The sequence below is a fragment of the Agelaius phoeniceus genome, chromosome 17, assembly GCF_051311805.1.
Source record: "Agelaius phoeniceus isolate bAgePho1 chromosome 17, bAgePho1.hap1, whole genome shotgun sequence".
In the NCBI taxonomy this organism is placed as follows: domain Eukaryota; kingdom Metazoa; phylum Chordata; class Aves; order Passeriformes; family Icteridae; genus Agelaius; species Agelaius phoeniceus.
This window is the reverse complement of record NC_135281.1, coordinates 998,029-1,011,715: the sequence shown is the minus strand read 5'-3', so window position 1 is coordinate 1,011,715 and position 13,687 is coordinate 998,029. Positions and strand designations below refer to the sequence as shown.

The 13,687-nt window shown below is 53.0% G+C and overlaps 1 protein-coding gene across 9 annotated transcripts in view; it reads right to left on the bottom strand.

Annotated features, from left to right (window-relative positions):
- The window catches only part of CHD6 (chromodomain helicase DNA binding protein 6), a 98,396-nt gene that overhangs the window by 38,609 nt on the left and 46,100 nt on the right, over positions 1–13,687 (bottom strand). For all 9 annotated transcript variants that reach the window (XM_077187418.1, XM_077187413.1, XM_077187411.1 and 6 more), the window contains 3 exons: positions 5,553–6,046; positions 1,838–1,976; positions 1,191–1,340 (listed from right to left, as the gene is read on the bottom strand). In XM_077187418.1, the coding sequence (XP_077043533.1) occupies positions 1,191–1,340; positions 1,838–1,976; positions 5,553–6,046 (783 nt within the window). The remainder of the gene's footprint in view (positions 1–1,190; positions 1,341–1,837; positions 1,977–5,552; positions 6,047–13,687) is intronic.

Below are 13,687 nucleotides of genomic sequence, written 5' to 3'. Positions count from 1 at the left end.
GCTGGAGGAGCCCTGCACTGCCCAAAGAGCTGTTTAGGACTCTGGCCAGGGTGCAGGGGGAAAGCTGCAAGACCAGGCCACCGAGAAAGCAGCCCTGAGGCTGCAGCATTCACATCCTGTCCTGCTGTCAGTTCCTGGGAGCAGCCACAGGCAGGCTCAGCTGGGCAGGATGGGCAGGCCTCAGAGCAACCATCCAGCCTGGCTGCTTTGGACATCAGCTTTAATGACCCATCTGGAGCAGGAAAAACTGAGATGAAAGTTTAGGACTGAGAGGAGAACGGGGTGGGAGCATGGACACATGTCAAAGGCAGCTCACACCTGCTGCTTTGAAAAACTCACTTGGAGAGATGACTGCCAGGAGCCCAGCTGGGACACAGCTTCAGGCAGAGCTGAAGCAGCGCTGGAGCATGTTCTGTGGGTGTGTGGCAGCCCCAGGCCAGGCATGGATCATCAGGTCAGGGCTTATCAACAGAGCTAATACCCACCAAAACCTTGGGAAGAGGGGACTAGAGAGGGTAACAGAAACACCATGAAAACAACCAGTGACCATTATTAATATCTGACAGCTTTGTCAGTGACCAGAAAGATGGAAAGAGCTGCAGGATTCAACACACAGTCACAGACAAGGCAGGAAGGAGCAGCCAGCACTGAACCAGTGGGCAGAGGCAGAAGGACAGCAAGGCCCAAACCGCAATGGCACTGGGTAGTCCCTGCCACGCTGCCCAGATCCCTGCCATGCTGCCCAGCAGATCAGCTCAGCTGGCAAGGGTCAGGCTGGCATCACTACACTCTGAGGCACTGATGGAGAGCAGCAATGCGGGCAGAAAATTATGACATGGCACCTACAAAGCCCTCAGCTGGCAGGAACAAAATAATAGAGCAATCATGGACAGGAGCTACAGAGACCAAAGCCAAAGGTGGGCATGGGCAGTGGGTAGAACATGTCCAGCTGCGTCACACATTCCAGAGGCCTTAGTCTCCAAGCAGGAGGGGGACAGTTGGACCAGCATGCCTCTTGTCCATCTCACAGTTCCTGAAAAGCCAGCCTGAACCCTCCCAGACAGTCGCTCTCCCACCCCATCCTTAAGCTGGGACCCACCACTTCCTCAAGCCTCAGCACTGACATTTTGGAATACTGTACATGAGGTAGATCCCCCAGTCCCACACCCCCAGCCCCACCCCAGCACTACCTCTGCCTGCCATGCCAGAGTAGAGGCGGAGAGTGCCGAGGTTCGCCCAGCTCCCAGCACGGCAATTGTCTCGCCATCATCATCCACAACCTTGAAATCCAGGTCCTCATTGTACTTCCTCCTCTTCACCTGCCGTCCTGAGCGCCGTTTCTGTACACAGGAGGAAAAAGGGCAGTGCCAGGAGGCACGGACAGACCAAATACCTCCTCCTTGCTTGAGTGGCAGCGAGAAAGCCCCAGGGCTGCCAGAATTCCTTCCAGGCCCCAGCAGGATGGGGGTGGTAGGAAGAACAGGCACTCCTTGCAGCACTGAGATCCCCACTCTGATCCCCAGAGCCCCACCAGTCCCCAGGACGTGAGGTAGAGGAGCCCTGTAGAGATGCAGGGCATGCAGCCCCCCTGTGCTGGCCAGGAAAGGGAGCTGCCCAGAGCTGTGGTGCAGAGGGACACTCAAGGCTGACACACGCAGGGCCCAGGGAAGCAGTGTGCATGCAACCCTGGGCCAACAGCTGATTTCAGGCTGACAGAAGCTGACCACAGTGCTGAGCATGTGCTCTGATTCCTGTGCACAGAGGCCCTTGTTGTGGTCCCACTGAGAGGCAGCCAGGATTTCACCCACCAGCAGCCAGCTGAGGGCTTTGGACATACCTGGCTGTCAGCTGACTCCACAGACTCCTCTGGGCTCTGTACAGATGGGCTCTGGAGATCCTGATCCAAATCCAAACTGTTCACTGGTATCTCATGTTTCCTCTTCCCTTTCTTCTTCTTCTCCAAAGGGGTGTCTTTGCTGCCAAGGCAGACTGACAGTTAGATCATGTCCTGAGGATCCCACGAGAGAGGCAGCAGGCTCCACACAGAGCACTGCTGCCACTAGATCACCCAGATGCAGCTCCAGGCTCCTGGGACCTCCCCCAGCACTGGGGATCCTCAGTCATTGATGCTCATTAAGCACACCAAATGTTTCTCCATCCAGCTCCAGAACACTGGCATAAAAGGGTCCACCTGTCCTGCCTGATGTGGAGGCTGGATGCTCTCACCAGCCAAGGGAACAACCCCACAGGGGCTGTAGGAGCTGGGGTTCAGCTTACAGGGTCTAGCACAGGCACAAAGAGGATCTCTCCATCACCAAACTCAGTACACCAAGGCAGTAAGGTGCCTGCTCTGATCACAGTGCTCCCAAACACATCCTGTGGTGACCAAAGTCAGAAATAAAGTTCAGCAGCTTCAGAGGCAACCCATGTCCTGGCACTCTGGAACAGAACCTTCAAGTCCAGTCTTAGGAGCACTGGCCACACTGCTGGCCAACTCCTGCGTGTGCCACAGAGCTCTGCCTGACCCCAGTAAATCTTTACACCAAGCCCAAGCTACTCCAGCTCACAGTTTGTGTTCCTGAGTCACAGCACTGAGCCCCCTCCCGAGGCAGCTGAGCAGACTGGTGTGGAGGGAGTTAAGCCCTGTGATCGCCACAGACACAGGAGGATGCAGATCCAACTCCCACAGATGCAATGGCCCATCACAGCAGTCACTGCCCACTCCAAGGGCCCGCTGGGAAGCTCTGTCCCACCAGGCAACTGTTCTCCATGTTCAGGTCACAGAGGGGATTTGGGCTCTGTGCCCATGAATCCCACCACCTTCCTGAAAAACACGGAAAGACAAGCCCAGACCCATGGCATGTTCTCAGGGTAAGGGCCACCTGCACCTCTGCCTGCACAAGGAAACAGGACCAGGGAGCACCACAGCAAAAAAACAACTGCTCCCAGCATGCCAGTCCATCCTTTACCTCTGCAACAAATACTGTTAAAGGAATGGCTCCAAAGAGCTGGTGCATGTCCCAGAGCTGAGCAATGCCTCCTTCCTCTCTTCCAGCCCCACCACTCATCCCCTCCACATCCCAGATCTGCACAGTGGCAGAGGAACCATTAGTTTCAAAGCAATGTCAAGATTTTAACTCCATTTGATAAGAAAAATTTCTGCTTGCCTGTGACTAGTGAAAAATAAAGGTAAAAATCTGTTGTTCAGGCCAAAAATGCCCTGGCCATGCATATATGCCTAAATTAGAGGCCCTGAAAATGCTCTGTGAGCAGTGCTTCCACCAAGCAATAACTCCCAAGATATTGATTTGTAAGTCACAATTAGCAACTGCTTCATTCATGAGTCAGTCATTGACTATGATTAGAAATAATTTAGAAGAAATTATGCCACCATTATCTGCCACTTAAGAGGACTCACAGCAATCATTCCATCTGCACAGAGTACAAACTAAGCAAATCCTGCTGCTCACCTCTCCCCTTCCTGTGCTGTCAGGGCCCCCCAGGCACCTCCCCAGCTCCACATGGCCAGGGGGCACAGGGAGATACACAGCCCTGCTCCCTGCAGAGCTTCCACCCTGACACCCATGGCCATCCCTCACACAGGGGGGTTTGCTGGTGGCTGACCCAGAGCCCAAAGCAAGTCTGAAAAATGGCTCAAAGACGGGCTACAGAGGCAGGGAAGTTGTAAAGAGGACTGCACTCCCAAATCCCATGGGCTGGACTTTCCAAGCTGCAGAGCTGGAACTAGGCCCTCCTGGAAAGCACAGATGATTGGGAGGAAGCACCACAGGCTCAGGCTATACTGGGATAGAGCATAAGGAATGCACAGAGCTTTGTGGAACTCCCAGATTCCCACACACAGTTTCTTCTGGTTGCATGATGTGTTACAGTTATATTACAATGTGTGGTTTGCATTAAGGTGGCCTCTCCCCTGGGGCTCTCCTGGTACCCAGCACAGCAAGTTGGCTGCCCTTCAGTCTCTGGTGGTATGCCCAGAACCTGCTGTGCCCAAGTAGGAGAGCCAGGGTTTCCAAATCTGCAGCTGGGGTTACCCTGCCACAAGCCCCATCTCTGGCCAGGGTGATGTGTCCACCAGCTACTCACAACAGGTTGCACAGTCATGGGCTGCCCTGTCTGTAATGGTCAGCACCATGCAAGGCATTGCTGGCAGCCAAAGGACCTACAAGAGCCATGAATGCCTTCACAAACCTCCATGGCCTGCTCTTCCCCTGGGTTCCCCTGCTTTGGTGTAGTTTCCCCTGCTGCAGGGGCAGATCCCTGTGAACTTCCTGCATGGCAGGTCCTTACTGGTGGAGCAGAAGTGTCATTAGGAAAATCAGATAGCGGCATCCCTCATCCCAGGACCCTTCTTGGGGTGCAATGCTGCATGCACATGGGCTTCATCCTTCCCTCCCCGGCCTGCAGCCCATCTCCTTCCCTCTCCACCTCTATCCCTCTGCTGCAGCCTTCCCTGGGGCCTGGAGGAGCCCTCCCCCTCCCTCACCCTCCCAGCAGTGACCGCTTGATCCGCCCATCCTGCCCATCCGCCTGCCCAGCCCTCTGCTCTGGCTCACCAACTCATGACGAACATCCGCAGAGCCCTGTGCTCGAGGAAGAGCACAAGTGACAGCACTGCACGGCTCAGGGATCTGCTGGGGACATGGCACCCAGCTCTCATCCTGCTGAGCAACCCACACCTCCTCTTGTCCATAACCAGCCCATACCAATGGCACCGAAGGCCACCCCAATGGCAGCTCCACAGCCATGGCCTCTCCAGGATCTGGCTCTCAGTGAGCTCTGAAGGAGGAGGGTTCTGGAAAACCAAACTAAATCAGTGCTCTTGAGACTTGCTCTGCTCCCTGCACACAATCTCCATTAAAAAGAAACCAGAGCTTCTGGCCAACCAGCCTGTTAATTAAAAGGCTGAGGAATTACCAGAGGCAGTGGTGCTGGCCTGTGCAGGACACGGGAGTCCTCAGGCCTCCCTCCACTGCTGGCTTTGACTGTCAGCACAGCTCCACAGCTGCCAGAAGGGACAAGTCTTCCAGGAGAGGGAGAGGGAGAGGGGATGGGATCTGCTCCACCATCCTCCCAAACCCAAGCCAAGGGGAGGCAGGCTGCTGGCCCTGGGTGTGCAGAGTCCCTCATTTGCACACAGTCCAGGGCCAGGTTTTTCTCACTCACATACCCTCTGCCCAGGCCCCAAATCATATATGACAGGCCCTCTGCCACACAGTACCTCACTGTCCCGGTGGGACATCTCCCTTAAGTCCCTTTTTCCCCAGGATGTTCGGCACAAAGGCCAGACCAAGGAGAGGCCAAGACTCTCTGGTCCTCTTATGGATCTCGATCACGGGGCCATATCCCCCAAACAGCACCTGCCTGTCCCATCTCTGTATGGCCAGAGAGCTCATCCTGGCATCCCAACCAGCACATCCAGCCTTCAGACCAAGTTCCTGCACACCCAGTGCTGCTCTCTCCCAGATGCAGCTCATGCAAGCCCACAGCCCTGTCCACAGCAGGCACAGGGAAAGCGCCACACCACCACCTACCTGCTCTTCTTGGATCTTGATCTGGGGGCTGGCTCAGAGCCACTCTTCTTGTCTTTAGGCTCCTTCGGGGCTTTGGGTTCCCGAGGTTTACGGGGTTTCTTAGCCGCCTCCCTCTGCTTGGGCTCCTTCGGCTTCTTAGACTCCTTCACCTTTTTAGGCTCTTTTGGTTCTTTAGGCTCTCTCCTCCTCTTTGGTTTCACCTCCACAGCTGCTTTATCTCCCCCTTCCTGCTCTCCCAGATCCTTTTTCTTCCGTTTCTTCTTCACCCCCGTGCCCCCGCTGTCCTGCATCCCGTTCTGGTTGCTTGTCCGCTTCTGGGCAGCCCCATTGGGCTCCTCCTTCGGGCACTGGCACTGGCCACTTGTGTTTGTGGCTGTCACTGTCACCTGGTGTGGCACCTCGTCCTGCTCTTCACTGCTGGCAAAGGTGTCCTGCGTCCTGCACTCCCAGGCAGACGACATTGGGGAGAGGCTCAGTGCTTTCAAGCTTGGCGGCTGCGGAGAGAACGCAAAGCGCCAGGTGAAGCAAATGGCACAGCTACAAACAGCAGGTGCCCCGGGGGAACTGCAGCCCCACGAGGCTCCAAGTACCCAGTGCAGCATGGCAGCATCCCTCAGCATTTGGGGACCATGGCTATAACAGCCATCATGAGCAGACACAGCTCAATAGATGGACCCCCCCCGTCTCTGCCCAACAGAGGCTGACAGACAGAGGCCTTTTGGCTCCCCCCAGCCCATGCAGGTCCAAGCCGAGGTGGCTGGCCCCAGTGTGTGCCTCAAACACTGTTCTGCCTTTGATCAAACACTCCAGACTTCACTTGGCTAAGTCAAGAGCAACCTGTGCACCCACAGCACTTCCTGCCTGTTGCCCCGTGCCAGAGATTGTCTCAGCAGGGCAAGGAGAGGGAATTAGGGATACCTAGCAGCCTACAGAAACAAAAATAGGGTTCCCAGGTCCATCTGGGGCAGAACTTGAGGCAGAAGAGAAGGGTTAGACTAGCACTGTTCACAGAAGCTGCTGTGTGCCAGGGCTCCCTCCAGGCCAGGAGAGAAGAGCTGTTCTTCCTCCTTCAGCACTTCCTTCATTTCCTGTGCACTTTCCAGCACTGAACACTGAAAGGAATTGAGCAGCCTCCTGGGCATGCTTGGCCACAGCAGCACTCGAGGGCCCCACTCTACTCGAGCAGCATTAGGAGTGCCTGTTGTGAGGACCCAGGCTCAGTGTGCAGCAGCCTTCACTCCAGAAGAGCAGCCCAGGCTGGCAGGGCAGGCAGGGGACAGCCCAAGGAAGGGAGCTGTGGGTGACAAGTCTCAGTGGGAACTGGAAACATCCCTTGCAGCAGCTGCCAGAGCAAGAGAGAGCAAGGGATGCACAAAGGAGCAGGCAGAAGCCCAGCTGTGTGCTGCACAGATGGGGAGAGGAACATGTCAGGCTCCATTTCAGCTGCTCTACCGGTCAGTTTCCATCCCCAGTGCCCCAGCTCCTCCTAACACATGGCTCAACCATGCCCAGAGGGAAGCAGTGGCCACTGCTGGGCTTGCTCATCACTAGGGGGCTGGTAGGGCAGTGCCAGACCAGGCCCAGCGGCACGACCGGGGCTGGAAAGCTGATCCTGCAAGTGGGGGCTGGTGGCTGTGCCATGAGACAAGACATGGGCCCTTCCCACAGCCTGGAGGTGTCAGCTCCTCGTAGGGAACCTGTGGGGCAGCTGGTGAGTGGCCCAGGAAGTGCCAGGCAGTATCTCCTCTGCCTGTGGGTACGAGGGCACTGTTTGCCCTGCCATCTCACATGCACAGCTGCCCCAGGCCAGGGGTACTGCTTCCTTCACAAGCCCTTTCCCTGGTGCTGAGATGGAGGTGCCAGTGCCTCTGGCAGCAATGCCCTCGCTCTGCAGAACCTCAGCACCATCCAGTCCCTCAAGACACCTCAGAGCTGTGGGAGAGAATGCAAATCTTTACAACTTACAGGCTGAGGGCTAGAGCCCATCCAGGGTTGTCTAGGCACAGGGTGCTCTGTAACACTTGAACTTCTGGTTTGGATTAGATGGCAGCATTAAATGAAACAGACTTCAAGTGGAAAGACCCCTGATGCCCCTGGAGCCACCCACGAGTGGGGCTGCAGGCTTGGCTGGTGTTGGTCAAGCAGGCTGCACCACCATCCCTCCCCACATGCAGCCACCTCCAGCCCTGGCTGCTGCTGCTGTCTGCCCCTGCAGCCTGGAATGGGGGAGCAGCCATCCTGCCACATGGAGTAGCCATCACAGGGCACTTTAAGAATTAAAGGGAACCTCTTCAGGACCAGGAGAAAATCAGCACTATTGATGCTGCTTCTGAGACCACTGGCTGCCCAACAGGATCAGTCCCAGCCTTTGCATTCCTCAGCTCTTGCAAGATGGGGACCAGCTGTAACAATTTAGAATCATAGAATGGCCTGGGTTGGAAGTGACGTTACAGATTATCTACTTCCAACACCCTGCCGTGTACAGTGACAACTTTCACTAGACCAGGTTGCTCAGAACCCCATCCAACCTTGACTTGAACACCCCCAGGGATGGGGTTGTTCAGCTTGTCTGAGCAACCTCTTCCAGTGCCTCACCACCCTCACAGCAAAGAATTTTTTCCTAATATCTAATATTATATATATATATATATTTGTGTATTTCCTCCTAATATCTAATCTAAACCTACTCTCTTTCAGTTTGAATCAATTCCTCTTTGTCCTGTCACCATATGCTCTTGTAAAAAGTCCCTTTCCATCTCTCTTGTAAGTTCCCTTTATGTAGTACCCTTGATAAGGACAGTAGAACAGAACAGCATTTTACTCGCTTGATAAGAGCAGTAGAACAGAACAACATTTACTTTTGTCAAGGACAGTAGAACACAACAGCACAGCCTTGTAGAAATAGATAAAGAATGCAACTTAGGCAAACAAAAATCATGTGAAGTGCAAGCAGGATGCCAGCTCAGCTCTACAAGGCTGACAGAGTAGAAGTAGGCAAAACAACGATATTGCATTCACTCAAAAGCAGGGGTTGAGGAACAGGCACCTAAAATGGACACCAGAAGTTGTCCATTTGGATCCCAAATGAAGTTGTCCAAGTGGACCCCAAAGAACCGTGTAAGGACTTCTGGTAAGATGTGCAACTATGTAAAATAAAGCCAAGGAAGCGGGGATATATGTAATATGTATATGTATATGTATATCTATATGTATATGTATATGTATGTGTGGGAACATGTAATCAGTGTGCATGATAAAATCCCTGTTCACCCAACACTCATCCCACTGGAATGGAGGAAGGATCCCCCTGAGTGACCAGCATGCTGCAATAAAGAATGTCTGCTTCTAATACTCAAAACTGTGTTACAAAGTTTCTATCCAGACAATTTTGGTATCACTCTTTTTGGTATCACTCCACTCCTAAGCCCTCCTTAGGAACTGGAAGGCTGCAATTATGTCACCCCCTAAGCCTCCTGTTTTCCAGGCTGAACAAACCCAATTCTCTCAGCCTTTCCTCCTAAGAGAGGTGCTCCATCCCCCTGATTAACCTGGTGGCCTCCTCTGGACTGGCTCCACCAGGTTCGTGTCTGTCTGGCACTGAGGACTCCAGAGCTGGATGCAGCACTGCAGATGCTGCAGGGCCTCACCTGAGGGGACTAGAGGGGCAGAATCCCCTCCCTTGACCTGCTGCCCACACTTCTTTTGATGCAGCCCAGGACGTGGTTGGTTTCTGGGTGCCAGCACACACGGCCGGGCGTGTGCAGCCTCTCATCCACCAGCACCCCCAAACCCTTCACGTCAGGGCTGCTCTCGATCTGCTCCTGCCCCGGTCTGGATCAATACTGGGACTGATACCCAATCTAGATGTCCTTAAAGATCTGCCAGCTCTGTTCCACTTCCTTGTCCCAAAGGGCAGTCTCCCAGGGAATCCCACTGACGATCTCCCTGAAGAGCTGGAAGTCTGTTTCCCTTAACACTCAGTGTCAGCACCTTGGCCTGGGATCCCTGTGGGCATCAGGTGTCCCAGCCTGCCGTGTCCCAGGAACAGTGCTGGTCCCAGTCAGCAGCGACTGCTTCCATCTGGAGCAACTAGAAGCCTCTGGTGCAGGCCCTACCACAAACAGGCCATCAAATGCCAGCCTGTGGGACCCAGGCACACAGCCAGGGCTCACACAGGGAGCACATAGACAGAGAGGCAGGGAGACCAGGCTGCTTCCCTCCAAGTGCTGTCAGCACAGAAACCATACTCCCAAAGCTGGTCTATTTTGAGGGGAGAATGCTTCATGTTATGCTCCTGAAGCCCACAGCAAGCTCTGGCCATGCATGTAGGACTCTGCTGCCAAGTACAGTCTGCAGTGAGAGCCTGGCGCACTGCCACGAGCCAGGGAATGGGATTTTTCTACTACCCCTCGATGAGGTTCAGTTTATCCTGGCTTCTCGTCAACAGGAAAAGCCTAAGAAAGCAGAGCCAGGTTGTGCTCCTGCATGGCTCCAAAACACCCTCAGTGCTCTGCCTGCAGCAGCCTGGCTGCTTCCTCATGGCAGGCAGGAGCTCAGTGTCCCTGTGCAGCTGCTGCTGGAACATCGGCTGCTGTCCCTGTGCCACAAGGGTGCTTCCAAAGGGTGACAGCCTGAAGGGCTGGGATCACACTGGTGGGGACACAGCACTCACTGCAGGGAACTCTGCTGCAGCAGCAGCAACCTTGACCTGAGTGGCCTGAGATGCAGGTGTCCATGAGCCAACAGGCTGCCCACTGCTGTGACTGGGCTACTGGTCACTGTGTCTGCAGCCATGGCCAGCACTGACATACCACCATACTCAGATCCCCTTCGCAGGAGAGGAACACATGCAGGAGCCTAAACCTGGCAAATCACAGCCTTGGGATATGCTGCAGCAGGGTAAGACAGGCTGCTCTGGGTTGCTCCGAGCAGCTGGGAGCTGCTCTGGGCAATGCTGACCCTGAGGGGGCAGGGGTGGGGCAGGGCAGGCAGTATCTCTGTATGCCATCTGCCCAGGCTGGTCCAGCACAGGCTGCACCCACACCTGTAACCCTGGGTGCCAATGCACCTGGGGACATTCAGTACTTTGTAGTACTCATTAGGTAATACTCCTAAGATATTGGGGAAAACCATTAATTTTGGTTAAATCCTGCTGCCCTCCTAAGTGGCTTCTACTTCTCAGGTGTGAGGGGGTCTCCTTGTCACATGCTCTGTACAATTCAGTTTTGCCATTCCTGCAGAGCTCTCTTGGCCCAGCTAAGGCATAGGTGACACGTCACCCTCTCCTCCCAGATAGGCTGTGCCAGCTCTCAGGCCACCTGTCTTATCCTGCCCAGAGCTTCTTCCAACCCCACTGCTTGTGGGGTGGCAGTAGGAAGCACATAGCATCAGAGGTACCACAGAATAGTACGAGGGCTTCTGCTCTCTTCCTTTTCCCTTTACAAACCACGGAATGCACACTGGAACAACCTGTAGGCAGATTCCAAACTCTGCCAGTGCTTTACAGTCTCCTCCAGGAGCAGGGACAGCCCCCAGTGACGACACATGCATGGCTGGTTCTCCCATACTACCAGGAGCATCTTGAGACTTTCCTCAACTTTTCAGCCTCCCTCTCCATTTCAGCAGCTCAGGTGACTGCAGGAATCAACCAGCACCTTTCTTCCCCTATTTGTGCTGTGAAAGCAGCAGCATCTTCCCTGTATTTGGCTTCAACCAGTCACTATTTTACAGAAAGACCTTTAATCAGGACAACACTTCATGTGTTTACAAGCATTTGGTGAGAAACCTCCTCAGATGCTGGTTGGGAGCCCATGAGCCTTGCACCAGCCCAGCCCAACTTCAGCCCTGTGAGCCAGTTATCTTTAAAACCCCCAAGAGATTGCAAGGACTAACTCTGCTTTGCAAAAGTCATGTTGACTATTCACCAGTGTAGTATTTTCAGAAACAAAGTGCTTAATTATTATAGTTCCTAACTATTTACTCAATACCTAAGTGAATCTATTGACCTTTAGTTTCACATTTACTCCCCTTTCCCCTTCCATGGCCCTAATGGGTGATGGCTCCAACACTATTAGCAATTCCCAAATCTCACAGTGTTCCTTTACAATTCCATAGTAAAGACCCTCAAAACAGGTGGCTTATGGGACTTTGTTCAAAAATGTCTTTGCCACACCCTTTAAGGGCAATCTTCTGATGCCTCTGGCATCAGAGATGGCTCTGGGTAGAGAGCCTATTTAACTGAGCTGTTCTGCCAACACTCACTTTCCATGAGCCCTCACTTGATCTCACCCTATTTACTCTGTGACTCCTCTTAAAGACTTTTTAAATCCCAAAGGAGTTGGAAAAAGATCTGTTATTAGACTCCATGTCTTCAGCGATTCCTAATGTGATGCCCTGCCTTGCTACAGGGTTACTTTTAGATTCACAGAGTATGCATCCTTTTTCTTACTATCACTTTCTTAAACTAAATAGAAACATAATTTTCCATTCAACTGCCCATTCTACATACTCATTTTACATGTATCCCTAAGCAAGCAGCTTTGTTGTTTCTGGGTATTTTGGAGTGGAGAAGAAGTAAAGATGATGACTTCCACATTTTGGTAGAGGATGCCCATCTCTGAACCTCTGGTAAAACAATCCAAGCACGCTCTGCTTCCCCAGAACACTTTTTATCCCTAGAACTATGCTTTTTGCACTGTCTCTCCACCGGATTTTTTTTGGTGATGATTGTAATAAATTCACATTTCCAGAATACACATTGTGATTTTTTTTTTTTATTCACAGAGGAATCTTCTATAAATTACATTTCATACAGTCCTTCAGCATCAGCTGGAGCAGGAAGTCTTGGTCCATGTGTCTAACTACTGTCAAATAGAAAGCCAGGAAAAAAAAGTGTTTAAAACCTCCCCAGAGAGCTGCGGAGGCTAACAGAGTGCACTTCTAATTGTAAGACCCCATTCTGGGGCAAAGCCAAGGTCAGGGTGGGCCTTAATGGTGTGGTGTGTTTCCTTAACTTAAAATTGTTTTGTTTCATTTATAGTCTCAATTTGAATGCCAATTTTTTATTCAGGATTTGGTGGAAAACACCACCAGGAGGTAGAAGGCAAAGCAGCTCCTGCCCCTGTTACTCAAAGAGCTCCCTCCCCCAGACTGCTGAGCCTGTGGGATGCACTGGCTGCTCCAGCCCACGAGGTTCACACAGCACCCTGGATCCTCTGCCAACCCCATCAGCAAAGCTGGGTGCACAGGCATGCAAAGGGACAGTTAACAGCATGGCACATGGCACATGCATGGCAGCTGAGGAGCAGTGAAATTCAGCAGTGTTTGCTCCACACCTGCTTAGGGCAAGGCCAGTGGGACTGCCCATGGTGAGCCAGGGACGAAACCCACAGCCTCACCTGCCTACAACAGGTACCTGCAAGGGGAATAACAGCAGAAAGAGGGAACTGCTGCCCCAAACAGGAAGTGCTGATTTACACAGCTTATGCACTTTCAGCAGCAACAGTAATAATAATAATAATAATAATAATAATAATAATAATAATAATAATAATAATAATAACAACAACTGTGAGAGGCAGGAGCAGAGAAGCTCCTCTGGACCCACATGGTAGAAGTCACATGCCAGCACTGCCAGGAGATGTGATGGGGATGAAGGAGATGTTGCATCCACACTGCTGGGTGCTGGAGCCTGATCCATATTCCAAACCCTGCACTATCCAATGAGTTTGGGAGTTTGGGTGCGGGAAGGAGAAAAGACCAAAAGCTTCATGCCCAGCCCATAATCCATCCTGCAGGCTTTCCTCTCCAAGAGCAGTGTTCCCAGCAGAGCAAAGCTCTGCCACAGCCTCAGGATCTGAACGGCAGCTCTGTCTAGTAAGAAGGCCACAGATGAGCTCTTCCAATGGTCACAACAGCAAGAGCAGATCCACCTCCTCTGGCAACCAGGCTCAGACGACATCCACACAACACAGCTTCACCAGGCAGTGTGACCACAGCCAGCAGCACATGCCACCTTGCTCCCAGCTGCTGGGACCATTCAAGCCCTGTTTGTTGCATGCTTGGCCAAGCTTTCCTGCAGCACACCAGGAGAGCTCTGCAGAAGCCTGCATTTGGGTCTAGGGCATGTATCAAAC